We start from the raw sequence: 14257 nt of genomic DNA on the forward strand, positions 1-14257 counted from the left end.
CTGGTTATGATGAATGTTTGATGTTTGTTGCAGGCATTACATAAGGCTACGCGCTAGAGCTGAAACAAGACAGCGTCGACCGACACTCATCAGTACCGTATATTGTCCACACAGTGTTGGTCTCATTCAGTACGAGCAAAGTGCCATCAACTAATACAGTGACTACCTAGCGTATAACAGAAACGTTAGCCTCCCAATTTTAAGACATCAAAATGTACAAAGGAAGAGTCTGGCGTAATTACATAGCATGAACTGTTATTTACTGCTAATGTCGTATTATCTTATGCTTCTAGCAACCAACTCTTCTAATGCCTTGAGCTCCATGTGGAGCTTTGGTCGAACCGAAGCGCTGAGGAAACTTTAGTAGACGCACAGGGCAAGTGCCGGTAAGCTGTCACATATTGGAGACAGAAGGAACGCAATCCCCTAGCCCAATGTCTTAAACCACCAACCAGAACTCGGGGATGCAGGTACGGCTCCTCCGTTCCCTCCCCTGACATGGATGGAATCAGTTTTGGTTTATCTAAGTTTGCATGCTTTGTGGTCTGCTTCTGCCATGGGCTGGCTGGCTGACTGATCTGTTTCTGTTTCCGTTTCTGGAACGGGTTCGAACGCTTCAACTTGTCCTTTGCATCCATCCCTTGGCTCAGCCACAGCTTCAATGACTGTGAACAACGCATAAGAAAATAACGAAATGAGAATGCCGTTTTGCAACCATCCGCATTTAAACTCTACAACTTTCTCGTACCTGAGCCTACGCTACCTACAGTAATCGCGCCGGAAGCGGACCTCGCTCCATCTCCTTAGCTCGCGGGCCTTTCTCCACGACGCACCACCGAACCCACGAGTTGACACTTGAGAGGTGCTGTTCCGCCCAGTGGAAAGGGCCCTGGCTTCCACTAACCCGACCTCCACTACCCTTAGTAGTCCCCTAATCGCCAGGACTGGTGTGCAACCTAGAGAAAGGGGGGAATTACTGGCTTTTGGTTTGCGTCCAGTCACGTCGCCGGATTGGTTTGACTGGAAATCAAAGAGATGCACGACAGTCAGAACTCGTCTTTTCGAATCCACGACCATTACCGTCCGAGCGCGTCGTTGCCATCTAATTCTACTTCACCTGGTGTTGCCGTTGCTGTCTCGCCGTCTTGGGCTATACATGCGTACACATCCTCTAATAGACCGCCCGCTTCCGTACGAACTAATTCTGGGCCTCCTAATAATCATTATCGCGACCCGTCGAGATCTGCGTCTTCATCGTCCCCCTCGCTAAACGCCTATCATCATCAGAAGTCCCCAGGACCCCGACCCCGACTCCCTCGAACTTCTTCACTCCTCCCTCCGCCCCATATCGAACCTTCACCAAGAGCTGTGACTTTTGAGAGATCCGATCGCTTATCTCCCACTACTCCTGTGCACGGAATCCCCCACAACGCCGCCGACAGTTCGTGGCTTTTGAATAGCCTGTCCTCACCTGCGTCGACTAATTTCAGTCGTATTTCGGCGCTACCTCCCCACGTTAATCATCCGCGACTTGGTGGCCGCCGCCCCAGTATCGATGCGACTACTCCCATTGACAACTCTCCACCGCCTTCCAAACCATCGCCCAGGAAACTCCAAAAACATCGACGCAACGCCTCCTCCGTTTCCAACTTTGACGGCTCTACGTCGCGTCCTCGAGAAGAACGAAGTCAATTCCCCCAATCTCTACCGCTGATCGTCGCATTATCACCCTTGGAGCCACCCCCAGCTCTGGACGATTTCCTCAACGTAAAATCCGAAGGGGCTGGCCCTGGCTCTGGTTCGACTGAGCCTGGGCGATCGACCGTCGCTCGCCAGGAGGGACAGTCCCTGAAGCGTTCCAAGACTCCAGACTCGCAAGCTCAGTCCGCGACATCGACCCCAGCAAGTGCGCGCTCAATGGGTACATACAGACCCAATATGCCCTACGACCAAGACCAAGAGGCATATCCGCCTCAGAGAGGCCATTCTAGAAATCCCTCTGGCAAGGGGAGTGCTGACAAAGGGCGTGGACCCAAGCCGCCATCTCAAAAAGCCATGCTACATCGTGCATTGCAAAAGGCAAATACGGCAGTACAGTTGGATAATGCGCAAAACTTTAAGGGGGCACGGGAAGCTTACGCAGAAGCCTGCGATCTTCTGCAGCAAGTGTTGCAGAAGACGACTGCTGATGAAGACAAACGTAAACTCGAGGCAATTGTAAGGAGATCGACTCAAAAGAAATGAAGCACTGATACTGACTCGTATACCTTAGCGAGGCACTTACACTAGTCGAATTGACGAGCTGGACCAAATGGCTCCTTGGCAAGAAGAGGAAACCAAGGCTCTGCCAGCCCGACCCGAAAGTCTAGCTCAGCGCTCTGAGACTGAATCTATGTTACAATTAGACGACGATGATGATCTTGACGAAACCACTGTCTTCGATACCGCGACTGCGACTGCGACCACCACAAGAATAGACAATCGCAGTCCACAGCCCCGATTAATTACCCCCCCGCCCCAAGACGAAAGTACAGTCTTCAGGAGACGAAGCATACAGAACAAACCAAACCCAATTGTTACGACTCTGACTCCTGAGCCGGGGCTTCTTCAGTCGTCTTTCTCTCGTTCACCTGTGCGCCTTCGAACTCCTGACCATCTACTCCCTCAGCGATCTGCGGCAGACCAATATATGCCAGCTCCCCTATCCCCACGACGCGCTCCATCACCTTTCAAATCTGAAGTGGATGATGTAAACGAACCTGTACGGTCAGATTTCTCGATACGCCATGATCAAATGGCTGACTCTGTGCCTGAACCTACTGTGTCGCACACCCATTTCCGTGAAGACAGCATGAACTCTTGGTTAGATCCCATTGACGAATCAGGGGGCTCGACTACATCTTCTGTCCACTCAAGGACATCGTCACTTGGTTTCAGAAGGAAGCATATTCGGAACGTTAGCGGAGAAACTGAGGCAGAATTTGATACCGCGATGGACGAAGCTATCGAAGCAGCTTACGAGCCAATGAGTCCAATGGAGAACGGACACATGATGCCAATGGGCGGAAGTGAAGACGTAGTGGCCAACGCCATGCGCAAAGTTGAACTCGCCCGACAGAAAGTGCGGGAAACAGAGCAAGAGCTTTATGACATGGAGAGAGACTCCCGAGCTCAACATCTTTACCAATCCTCTTACACAGAGTACGAGGAAACCAACGACTTTTACAACGACAACTCTTCCGACGAAGAAGAGAGAATTCTTGACGAAATCGCTCGTGACTATGGTCTTGAGTCTTACAGACATCAACCTGCGCCACCTAGGGAATCCGGCTCTAGTGGCGCGACTTCGCGCACCTGGCATAGCTCACAGGGATCAAATCCTCCCACAGGAGCTACCTCACTCTCGACTGTTACAGAGCTGCCACCTCCTTTCACAAACATATCACAGGGACCAGCTGCTCCTCCCCCGACAGGATCACTCCCCGAATTGCCTCAACGACCCGGGTCATCTGCACAAAGCGTACGCAACAGGAGGCTTTCAGGGCAGAACCCGAAGCAGCTCAAAATTGAGACATCTAAACTCAATCTTCCTATCCAGCATGCGAATGATCCAGTTCATGCCAGATCAGCTCATATGGGCAACCAGGAATTAGAGCCTCAGGCTGACAATGATGTGAAGGCCACGAGCGCACCTTATAGGCACCCTTCGCCACCATTATTCGAGGCTAGCCCAACAGATACGACGGGAGTTCGACCCGCAGCATCACCGTTTGGTCAGCTAGGTTCAGAAAAGGGTGATGATGATATCACCGGATCACCGAATGCACGCAAGTTGAGAAACAACTTTTCATCCTCTAGTCTGAGAAGTATGAAGAGCCGCAACATGTCTTTGACACATCTTGAAGAGAATTCAGATGTATCTCCCGGTACTCCCGGAAGCAATCCTTTTGGATCTTTGAATGCTCCTTCGGTTCCAGCATTGCCTACGCCTCTAGCAGCCTCATTCCGTGAGCGATCAGATACGAATGCAGCCGGGCTTTCTTTGTTTGAAGACTTCTTCCACTCCCCAACAAGCACTGGCTCGCCGAGCCCCCTTTATCCCGATGCTCCGGCTCCTTTAGAGCCTTGCCCCACAGATTTCATGCTTCGACCTTTTTGGCTCATGCGATGCCTTTACCAGACTCTGGCTCATCCCAAAGGTGGTTATCTGAGCAGCAAACTCTTCGTTTCCCGGGATGTTTGGAAAGTGAAAGGAGTAAAGCTTAAAAACATTGAAGACAAGGTGGCCAATTGTGATTTTCTCACCGCCGCTCTACTCAAAATAGCAAGAGTTGATACTTACGATGCTGATGCCGTTCTGGAAGAGATGCAGTCCCTAGAAAGCATCCTTGAGCAGGTCCAAACAGCCCTTACCCGCAAACTTGGCAACGAAGTGGGCGTACAGGGATCGGGATCTCTTTTCAAGGACGCATCCACTGGCGACGGCGATGCATCCACGGGTGTACCACGCTCAGCTAGCGTTAGTGGAAAATCGTCGTTCTCGTGGCGACGCTTGCGGTCCAAGAACTCGGCTGTCGGACTTGGTAGCGCATACGCAAACCGTAATGCTGTTGAAACCAATAAGGAAATTCCCAGTCTTGCTAGTCTGCCAATGACACCAAACCCGACAACTCGCCCAACGAAGCGGGATCTGACACAAGTCGACTTTACGGGACCGAACGCGATGTATATGAGCTCATTGGCACGCCTGTTTGATGCAGCTCAAGCTATCGGTAAGCCAATACTTTGTGACGAGAGTCTTCAAGTTACTAACCACTATGCACAGATCAAATAGCTAGACAAGTAGAAGACCCTGGGTTGCGGCACGCCGACAAGACACAAGTCGGGCTTGAGCTTTGTACTCGGCATGCAGCCGAGTTTTTCGGATTCTACGTGTGTCGATTTGTCCTGGCAGACTTGGGACTGTTGCTTGACAAGTTCCTCAAGCGAGGCAGTGAATGGGTTCTCACTTGAACTTGATGTGAAATGAAAGAGTTGGATGACTGGGAATCGGTAGTTATGATGGATGTATGGGCAGGCAGGCAATGGTGCCTTCGTTTTTTTATTCGGCGAAGTACTTAGATGTATCCCGTATGATGGGAAAGGCTCGATACCCAAGCGATCTATATGTTTCACTTTCATTAAAGCACGTTTGTTTGCGGTATATACGATGTGATGGATGGCATAAATGCATTGGTTAGGGCCAAATAAATACAATATCCTGTCCACCTGAGACATTCAGTTGGACGAAGGAACTAGTTAGACTGTACAAATACTACTTAACTAATACTTGCTTGACGATTTATGGTGTTTTTTACCTTTGTGTCCATGTATATGGCATTTCAAAGTTCGACCAAAAGCGGCATAGCGCGGGGATATCCTGATGTACGTACCTCCACCACTTCTGAGGATTTCGTCCATCATGGGTAAATCTTTTTGGACTTTTAACCTCACTTATCCGATCAACTCGTCCCACCAAACGATTATTCAGCCATTGAATTGGCTCGACTATTATCTACCAATACCTTGGCCAAATGTGCCCGAGACAAGTCTAGATGAGCCTGGCTTGGAGCGCTGGCCGTGCCTGGAGTCGGCAATGCCTCTCGCAAGCTAGACCATCATGGTCCGCATGTCACAATAGAACACTGCTACGAACCGCACCACGACTTGTCCCAGCCTTTCGCGCATACGCTTCCTCGAGCACGAAACCTACCCCAGCCGAACTCGAGGCTCGGATTGCTGCGATTCCGATTGAAAGATACCGAAACTTTTGTATTGTGGCGCATATCGACCATGGAAAGAGTACCCTGAGCGATCGATTGCTGGAATACACAGGGACCATCTCGGCAAGTGATGCGAATAAACAGATTCTGGATAAGCTCGATGTTGAGCGCGAGCGCGGCATCACTGTCAAGGCGCAGACATGTACCATGATTCACAAGTACAAGGGCGAAGACTACCTGCTTCATTTAGTCGATACACCTGGCCATGTCGATTTCAGAGCAGAGGTTACGAGATCTTATGCTAGCTGTGGTGGTGCATTGCTTCTTGTTGATGCATCACAGGGTATCCAGGCGCAGACAGTGTCCAACTTTCACCTTGCCTTTGCGCAGGATCTTGCGCTGGTGCCGGTTGTGAACAAGATTGACATGCCTGCTGCTGATGTCCCTCGTGTGCTACAGCAGATGGAAGATACCTTTGAGTTGGATCCTAAAAGCGCCGTTTTGCTGAGTGCCAAGACTGGAAAGGGCGTGCCTGATGTTTTGCCTGCTGTCATTGAGCGTATCCCTCACCCTGTCGGCGATGAGAAGAAGCCACTGAAAATGATGTTGGTGGATTCATGGTACGATAACTTCCGTGGCGTCGTGCTCTTGGTCAGACTGTTTGACGGCACTATCAAGGCCGGCGACAATGTCATTTCCATGGGTACTGGTATGAAGTACACTGTTGGCCAAGTAGGCATTCAATACCCTCATGCCATACCACAAAAGACCCTTAGTGCTGGTCAAGTTGGATACGTCTACTTCAACCCAGGAATGAAGAAGATCCAAGACGCGAAACTTGGCGACACATTTACCTTCCTTGGCTGCGAAGACAAGGTCGAACCTTACCCAGGCTTCGAAGAACCCAAGCCCATGGTCTTTGTCGCCGCGTTCCCCACTGACCAAAGCGACTACAGCCGTCTGGCCGACAGTATCGGCCAGCTCGTGCTGAACGACCGTAGCGTGACTTTGCAGAAGGACCACTCCGAAGCGCTCGGAGCGGGTTGGCGCTTGGGATTTCTGGGAAGCTTGCACTGCTCTGTGTTTCAGGATCGTTTGAGACAGGAACACGGACGAAGTGTCATCCTGACGGAACCGACTGTCCCGTCCAAAATCATCTGGCCCGACGGATCGGAGGAGATTGTGTCGAACCCGGCGCTGTTTCCGGAGACGAGCAACCCGAAAGTTAAACAGTCCCAGTTGTTTGAGCCGTGAGTTTTTATGGGTACCTGTTTCCACTTCGCCTATGCTGACTGATGCGCAGTTATGTAACGGCTACCATTACTATGCCAGAGGAGTATCTCGGCCGAGTAATTGAGCTGTGCGAAGCCAACCGTGGGGAACAGAAGAGCCTTGAGTTCTTCCATACGACACAGGTTATCCTACGATACCATATCCCAACAGCTCAGCTAGTCGATGATCTCTTTGGAAAGCTCAAGAGCGTCACGTATGTTTTTCACCATGCCTCGTTTTCTGAGCATTGTTAACAGATTGTTATAGTAAGGGATATGCCACACTAGACTACGAAGATTCAGGTTGGCAACAGAGCAGTTTGGTCAAGATTCAGCTCCTAGTAAACAGGCAACCTGTTGATGCCATTTGTAAGGTTGTGCATTCATCGCAGGTTGACCGTCTCGGAAAGCAGTGGGTGACCAAGTTCAAGGAACATGTTGACCGACAACATTTCGGTAAGAAGATTTCCACTCACGTAGAAACATTTAAATACAGTGCTAACATGTATCTCAGAGGTTGTTATTCAAGCCACAGCGGGTAACCGTATTGTCGCACGAGAAACCATCAAGCCGTTCCGCAAGGATGTGCTGGCCAAGCTTCATGCTGCTGATGTGTCACGAAGAAGAAAGCTGCTGGAGAAACAAAAGGAGGGAAGAAAGAGACTACGTGCCGTAGGAAACGTCATCATTGATCAGTCAGCTTTTCAAAGTTTCATGTCCAGATGATTCGAGATGATTGGATATAGCGTGTACTCATAGTGTAATATCATGAACATACGATAGATATAAAGACAAAAGAAAGAATTGTATAATCATGCAAAACAAAAATGAGTAGATTATTGGCTCGTAAGATGATGAAACTACATTGGTTCTACTTCTATGTCATACATTCTTTCTACCGGTTGATATGAAACTAGCCAAGTAAATATGCCAGAAAGTTAAAAGGCACTGGGATCAGTTTCAGGATCCTCCTCGGGCAGATCAGTGCCAAGGGCAACAGGATCCTTCCACGAGAGGCCCAGTCCACCTGCAAGAGTCCTCTCCTGTTGGACAACTCTCAATTCACCCTCGGCGTTCCTCTCAGCTTCAAAGTCAAAGACACGATAGTCACTATTAAAGAACCAATATCCAACGACACCCAACCTGAGGAAACCAGCGTGGGACACCACGAATATGAGCTTCTCAGGACGCTTGTAGAGACCCTCTAGAGCACGTTTTCCACGAGCAAGGATGGACTCCTTGGTATATGCATAGCGCCGTCCTGCAGGGGATCTCTTCTCAGGCCAAACGGCGTCGACGGTGGAGAAGTTGACCTGAGGAAAGTCTTTTGATACAATGGATATCTGACTTCCCGTATCACAAGGCTTATCCGAATTTTCTATCGAAACCATAAGTAAGATTTGCAACGGTTGTGGTTTTCTAGACCGAGGAGAATACCTTGCCAGTCTGCGTCGCCTTCGATTTTCACACCGCGCTCGACAAGCCAGTCCATAGAGAGCATAGCTGTCTGCAGAGTACGACGCATGGGACTCACGATGATAGCGATATCACCTGGGTTATCCACATCCTTGGAGAAGGTGGAGATGAGGTTCTCTCTCAGGTTGGCGCATTGTAGCTTGCCCTCGTCTGTGAGTGGGGGATCAGGTAGAGTGTAGTCCTGTGGTTGTAGTGTTAGTCATCTATTTTGCCTTCTGGTGTGTATATAAAGAAAGACTTATGAGAGAGGTTATGCCATGCCTGAGCGTGGCGGATGAGGACGACGGTTGGAGACATGGTTATGTTTGGCTGGATGGGTGAATTGATATGGTGTGGTTGGAATTGAGTTGAGAGGTGCAAGCTAAGTTACATAATATTTGGGAGTGGGTGTAGAACAAAAAAAGCTTAGTTGACGGGAATTAAACATGTTTTTATAAATAGATGATTTCTCAACAATTGATAATAGTGACTTGACATATTCTCAATAAATCGTAGATAATCATTTAATAGGGCAGAAAACTCGATAAGAATTATTAAATAGTCCTGAGGCGTCAATATGGCTTGCGTGAGGCCCTGTCTGGCCATTCAACGGTGCCGGGTAATCTACCATCTCTGTAGCGACAAAAGCATCACGGAGGTCTTTTGTGACACAATCGCCTAGAATCTGATTACATTTAGTATTTAGTATGTTAAATGAGAGTATAATATACGTTCCTTACGTCCGTTAACTGCAGCTTATTCGCTAAAAGCTACAAGACAAAAAAACTGATCAAGCCCCAAACATGAATGGCTTCTTTTCCTCCTCTTATATGCAAATCTAGTCTTGTCTATGTGTATGTACCTCTATGTGCGTCTCACGTGTATATGTTATACTTATCATCATTAAATATTAAAGTTCCGCCTTTAGATCGCCAAAAGAGCTGCAACACACATGATTATCCCCGCGAGAGGGGCTCCTGTTGGTGCGGCTGCGCTATCTGTCGATGTCGACGACGCCTCTGCTGCCGCCGGGGCAACTGACGACGCAGCATCGACCAACGACGTCACCACAGCGCTGAGGCCATCTGTTGTAGAAGAGGCAGTATCGTCGGTTTCTGAAGCTTCAGTTTTGGTGACAACCATTGTTGTAGCCTTTGTCTCAGACGCCATGGTCGTTGTGACCTCAACTGTGGTGACCTTTGTCTTGGTGGTAGCGCTAGCCGCAGCAGTCGAGCTCTGTTCATCGTCCACCTCAGCAGCACCACCAGCCTTCTCGACTCTCTCCTTGACCCAATCGGCAGCTTCTTCTGTGAAAACATCAAAGTAGTTGAGATGTGTCTTTACGTCCTTGCCCTGCGCGCAGATGGGATCTGTCGCAACGCAATACGCGTGGAACACATCGCCGTAGCCTGCCAAGTTGGCGAGCTGGTCTGCGGGGCGAGGGAAGAGGCCGTTCTTGCCAACGCCTGAGAGAACATTGTATGGCTGATCCGCTGTGTGCCGAGTATCGCCGAATACCATGGCCGCGACAACTGAGAGAGAGAAAATTTGTTAGTTACGTCACATAATGTTTGTTGAAAGCACTGGGCAGGATGAGGGCACGGCTTACTGCTGCTACCGGGCCTAGAATCGGGGCTCAAGCCGGCAATGTTGTCCTCGACACAATCTTGGAAGAAAACACCTCCACCACCGCCAAGGATATCACCGACAACCTGTCCACCCTGCGAGTAACCGCTGACGATGAGCTTTGATTTGGGACATTTCTTGTTGTACTCCGTGATCTGCTTCTTGCCATTGACAACGCCCTCGGTGACCGAGTCGCAAAAGGGTGCTTCGAGAGGGTTGTTGAAGATGATGTCTTCGTAGTCGCAGCTCTTATAGCCGTCGCAAATGGCTTTGGCTAATACGCCCTGCCGTCCTGGGTAGGGCTCGTTATTTCCCTTTGCGAGAAAGACGTGGACGTCTCTACACTCGGAAGCTCGGATGCCAATTGAGTGGACAGCAGCCGCATTGGCAAGAAGAACGAGTAGTGATGTTTTTTGTTGCATCGTGAAGTTGTGTTTTGTTTGGTATGTCTCGGCTGGGTCTGAACAGAGAAGGGAGGAATGAAGGGAGGCCTGGTATCCGTACTCTTTAACAAATAACTGATCAATGTCTGCGACTCCCTTTACAACAATTCGTCTCTGACCCAAAACAGAGACGAGAAACAAGAGACGAGGCTTGTTTCATTGCTAGGATCCCCTGGAAGCGCCCCAGGTTTTTTCTTCTTCTTCATGGCCCATAATGAAAGTGGGAATCAAGAGTTCGGCCCTGCAGGTTCCGACAGATACCATTAAACGCTACAGTGAGTACCTGTAGGCACTGATTAAGCCCTGCTGTGGAGCCTGCCCATAGGTTAGTAGTTACCTTAGTAGTTCTCAGCTAACCGATCACGGGGAGACTCTCCACTACAGCGGACGAATTGCCTGAACAAGAAACTTCAGCGCTATCTGCGTATCTCAAGACGCTGGAATTCAGAGACAACAGCTCGTATATCCATACGATCTACGGCCCTATACCTTGGTGACAACAACCAACAACAAGTAGATACAAACTTGGTTTTCTCCCCGTCTGATCAACACTAGTACCCGCACCTCATTTGCCATCTCATTTAACTACCTAGTGGACATGTCCCCGGTTATCAGCATCCTTGAAGAAAGGGTTAAAGTCATACGTCTGATGTCGCTCATCCTTCTCCCAAACCAAGTTCCCTCCTTCTGAGTGAATCCTGAAATGTGACTCTCTCAATCGCTCAGCTTGCTCTGGAGTCAAATTGTCCGTCACCTTACCCGTGTACACTAGGGCTTTGTTACGGCCCTTGAAGCAATCGTTTGTCCTGTCGCCGTGATTGTTGGCGGGTTCATAGTCGGGGAATGTTTGCAGCCGATCAAGCAACGACCGATGTAAGACTGCCCCGCGGGGAATGTCACGGTATGATCCCATGTTGGGAGGGAATGTGACAGGTTTCCATCCAAGAAGCTTGACATTGTCGCTTGTCGCGTCGTCAAGTTCCCAGCGAGTGAGAAAAGGGAGCCATTCTGTTCATGTCAGATCCATACCTAATCAATGACTGAGATGAGATGTAGATACTTACCCATAAACTTCCACATGAGCACCTTGAAAAATGCAGTTCCATACCCAAAAGCAAGCGTGTCATGCATGAACCCGTGGGTCGCTTCCATACGTCTCTGGGGATTCTTCATCATATCCTCAAATGGCTCAAGACTGTGACACCAATGGACTTGAGCACTTGGGTCTTTCTCGCCGCACTTCTTGACTTCGCGAATCATCCACTCTAAAGGAATGTCACTCATCTGAAGCCAGTCGTTGTTCAGATCAGTGCTCGCCTTGTCGGCCTTCCATGTCTTGATGGCATTCTTGAAGCGGCCCCAGAGCGACAGCTTTACCACCTCAGGCTTCGGATGAGCAGAGCCGTTTTCCCCAACCAGGCTCTGCTCAGAAGAGCACAGCAGAGGCTGTTTATTCTTGGTGTCGGCCTGCTCCGCTACCACGACGGGCCAGCCACCACCGACATCCCCGTGGTTACCAGGGAACCAGACTTCTTTGATGTCTTCTTCAGCGGCTGGCTTGCGGTTGTGAACCGCAGCTCTGATATCCTGTGCAAGAAGAGCAGGCTTGAACTTAACACGACGCTCGTCAATAGCCACCGCGTGACGAACGTGATGTGCTGTCCCAGTTACGGGAACAGGTATGCGGGCCTTGCGCTCTAGAACAGCAACAGAAGCAACGCAATCCCAGATGCCAAGGAAGAATACCTTGATATTCTCCTCTTCGCCATCAGAGTTCGTCTCTTTGCGACAAAACGTCTGGCTGAAGGCCTCAATCTCGTTCGAAGCCTCTTTGGTCTCGTCACTGACATCAGTGGGAGCCTGGCCCGGTAGCCGGATTTCACCAGCGTGGGAGTGAGATTCATCTCCATCGTGCTCATGACCATGGGAGCACTGGGCTACCTCACTGTCTTTGATCTCGCCTTGCAGATGACGTTGATAGAGACGGTATGCAAAAGGAACCATTTCTTCGTTGCCCTTGCAAAGAAGACCGACCTTGTTGAGCATTCTGGCGAGGAACTTGGCAGTGAAAGCACCTCGGCTGAAGCCAAAGACATATATTTTCGCGCCCTGAAGGTTGTCAACATTCCGGGTAACAGAATGTAGAAAGCGCAACTTACAGGCTCATAGTACCTCATGAGAAAGCGGTAGCCAGCAATGACATGTGCATCGAACGTGGTTCCAAAGCCCTGATCCACAGTCTTTGCAATACTACTGCCGATCTCACCAACAAAAGTCTTGTTCACAGACTTTTCATTGATATCATAGGTACCAATACCGGCTTGAAAAGTATCAGCAACAGTTGTCTGAAGTCGGCGGCTGGGTATCTCTCACTTTGATAGTAGTGGTATTGGTTCGGATGATTGCGATCCATCTTCCGTAGGATCTTGACCACGTTGGTATCCGCATTGGAACCGCTAAAGGTATTTCCCGTGCCATCGAAGCACAGGATGAGCTTCTTGGGCTCTGTAGAGTCGACTGTCTCAGCATGCGGCATCGTGAATATCAGAAGAAGGGTATGAGTGGAAAGTGCAAAGAGACGACGAGAACTGTGTCTGGGGGACTAGAACAGCTTTCTTTATGCGGGAAACACCCAAACCCCTCTTCCTGATCACAATCTCATCCCAAGCACCAATTATTCCTGCAAAGTCACAGTCCATGTCCTCCCTTACGAACGGGCGGCTTCACCGTGAGTTGCGGCAATGTCCATCTAGTGTAGCCCCAACATGGAATGATGACGTGGAAACAACAAAAGTATACATGAGAATACAAAAGCACCCCTCTTGTTCACAGTCTCGTTTTCTCAAACTTGGTCTCAGACCAGCCGCTCAAGATAGCATGATTATGTAGGGAGACTAAATCGGAGAATATTGATTTGTCAACCCAACCACGCATGCCTCAGCAAGCCACAAGGCGATAAAAGTTGCCCTTTTCATGGCTGAAAACAACTGAGAGAAGAAGGAGATCAACAAGACAAGTCTTGTTATCAGTTCCTCGCTCTTCGGATGGCCGAGATTGTTTGTGAGACCTTGTGCCGTGTCCTGTTACGAGCAGTTGCAGTTTTTGTTTCAGCAAGCCACAATTCAAGTTGCATTGCACTGCATGTAAAGCGAGTTACTTGCTGGGCTGGTCTTGTCAGAAGCGGGGATAGGACATGCACACATCCGATGGGTTTGTGAAAGGTCGGTGACGGTGACACAACATCTTCATCTTCTTGGACCCTGATATTGGCCCATCGAGATTGATTCTGGTTAGTTTCGGCCCAAGTTTCGACATTAAAGGCCTCGTTCTCCATGCTTGTACTTGACAATTGTTTTGTTAGAATTGATCGTGAGGTTGATACTAGTTGTTGCTGAAATTAATTGTCTGACATTGAGCTGCAAGTCTGACGCATTCAGGCTCACCGTTTTTCACTTTGCTTTTCCTCAACTTAAAAAGACTTTCTCAACGGCAACAATACATGCAGTATCGTTTTTGAAGCCAATCGCTTGGCTGTGATAACAAATCATAATGGTGCCATGAACTGTAGGTCTCACAACCCCTCTCTCAATTTCAGCTTTGGTACACGACGGAATGGCTTGCTGAGACATGGAGCAGCAGCAGTAGCTATTTGCCATGACGGGCCGTGTCTCCTTCAGTAATATGATGCGTTATGATATGA

General features: G+C 49.3%; 5 protein-coding genes across 5 annotated transcripts; 2 read left to right on the forward strand and 3 right to left on the reverse strand.

Annotated features, from left to right (window-relative positions):
- Positions 1-1035: 1035 nt before the first annotated feature.
- Positions 1036-5013, forward strand: FSST1_005548 (uncharacterized protein; the record flags this gene model as incomplete). The annotated part of the gene is made up of 3 exons (XM_083231835.1): positions 1036-2217; positions 2273-4772; positions 4826-5013. The coding sequence occupies 3 exons, from the start codon at positions 1036-1038 to the stop codon at positions 5011-5013; spliced, it is 3870 nt and encodes a 1289-aa protein (XP_083088978.1).
- Positions 5014-5594: 581 nt separating this feature from the next.
- Positions 5595-7759, forward strand: FSST1_005549 (elongation factor 4; the record flags this gene model as incomplete). Its single annotated transcript, XM_083231836.1, has 4 exons — positions 5595-7012; positions 7066-7248; positions 7302-7489; positions 7548-7759. 4 exons carry the CDS (start codon positions 5595-5597, stop codon positions 7757-7759), a joined length of 2001 nt encoding a protein of 666 aa, XP_083088979.1.
- A 212-nt stretch (positions 7760-7971) lies between these two features.
- FSST1_005550 (uncharacterized protein) lies at positions 7972-8806 on the reverse strand (the record flags this gene model as incomplete). Its single annotated transcript, XM_083231837.1, has 3 exons — positions 7972-8411; positions 8471-8690; positions 8792-8806. 3 exons carry the CDS (start codon positions 8804-8806, stop codon positions 7972-7974), a joined length of 675 nt encoding a protein of 224 aa, XP_083088980.1.
- A 606-nt stretch (positions 8807-9412) lies between these two features.
- FSST1_005551 (Alpha/Beta hydrolase protein) lies at positions 9413-10536 on the reverse strand (the record flags this gene model as incomplete). The annotated part of the gene is made up of 2 exons (XM_083231839.1): positions 9413-10020; positions 10098-10536. 2 exons carry the CDS (start codon positions 10534-10536, stop codon positions 9413-9415), a joined length of 1047 nt encoding a protein of 348 aa, XP_083088981.1.
- Positions 10537-11146: 610 nt separating this feature from the next.
- Positions 11147-13093, reverse strand: FSST1_005552 (T6SS phospholipase effector Tle1-like catalytic domain-containing protein; the record flags this gene model as incomplete). The annotated part of the gene is made up of 4 exons (XM_083231840.1): positions 11147-11565; positions 11622-12666; positions 12717-12877; positions 12931-13093. The coding sequence occupies 4 exons, from the start codon at positions 13091-13093 to the stop codon at positions 11147-11149; spliced, it is 1788 nt and encodes a 595-aa protein (XP_083088982.1).
- Between the last annotated feature and the right edge of the window lie 1164 nt (positions 13094-14257).

The sequence above is a fragment of the Fusarium sambucinum genome, chromosome I, assembly GCF_050947815.1.
Source record: "Fusarium sambucinum isolate potato_lamoka chromosome I, whole genome shotgun sequence".
NCBI lineage: Eukaryota > Fungi > Ascomycota > Sordariomycetes > Hypocreales > Nectriaceae > Fusarium > Fusarium sambucinum.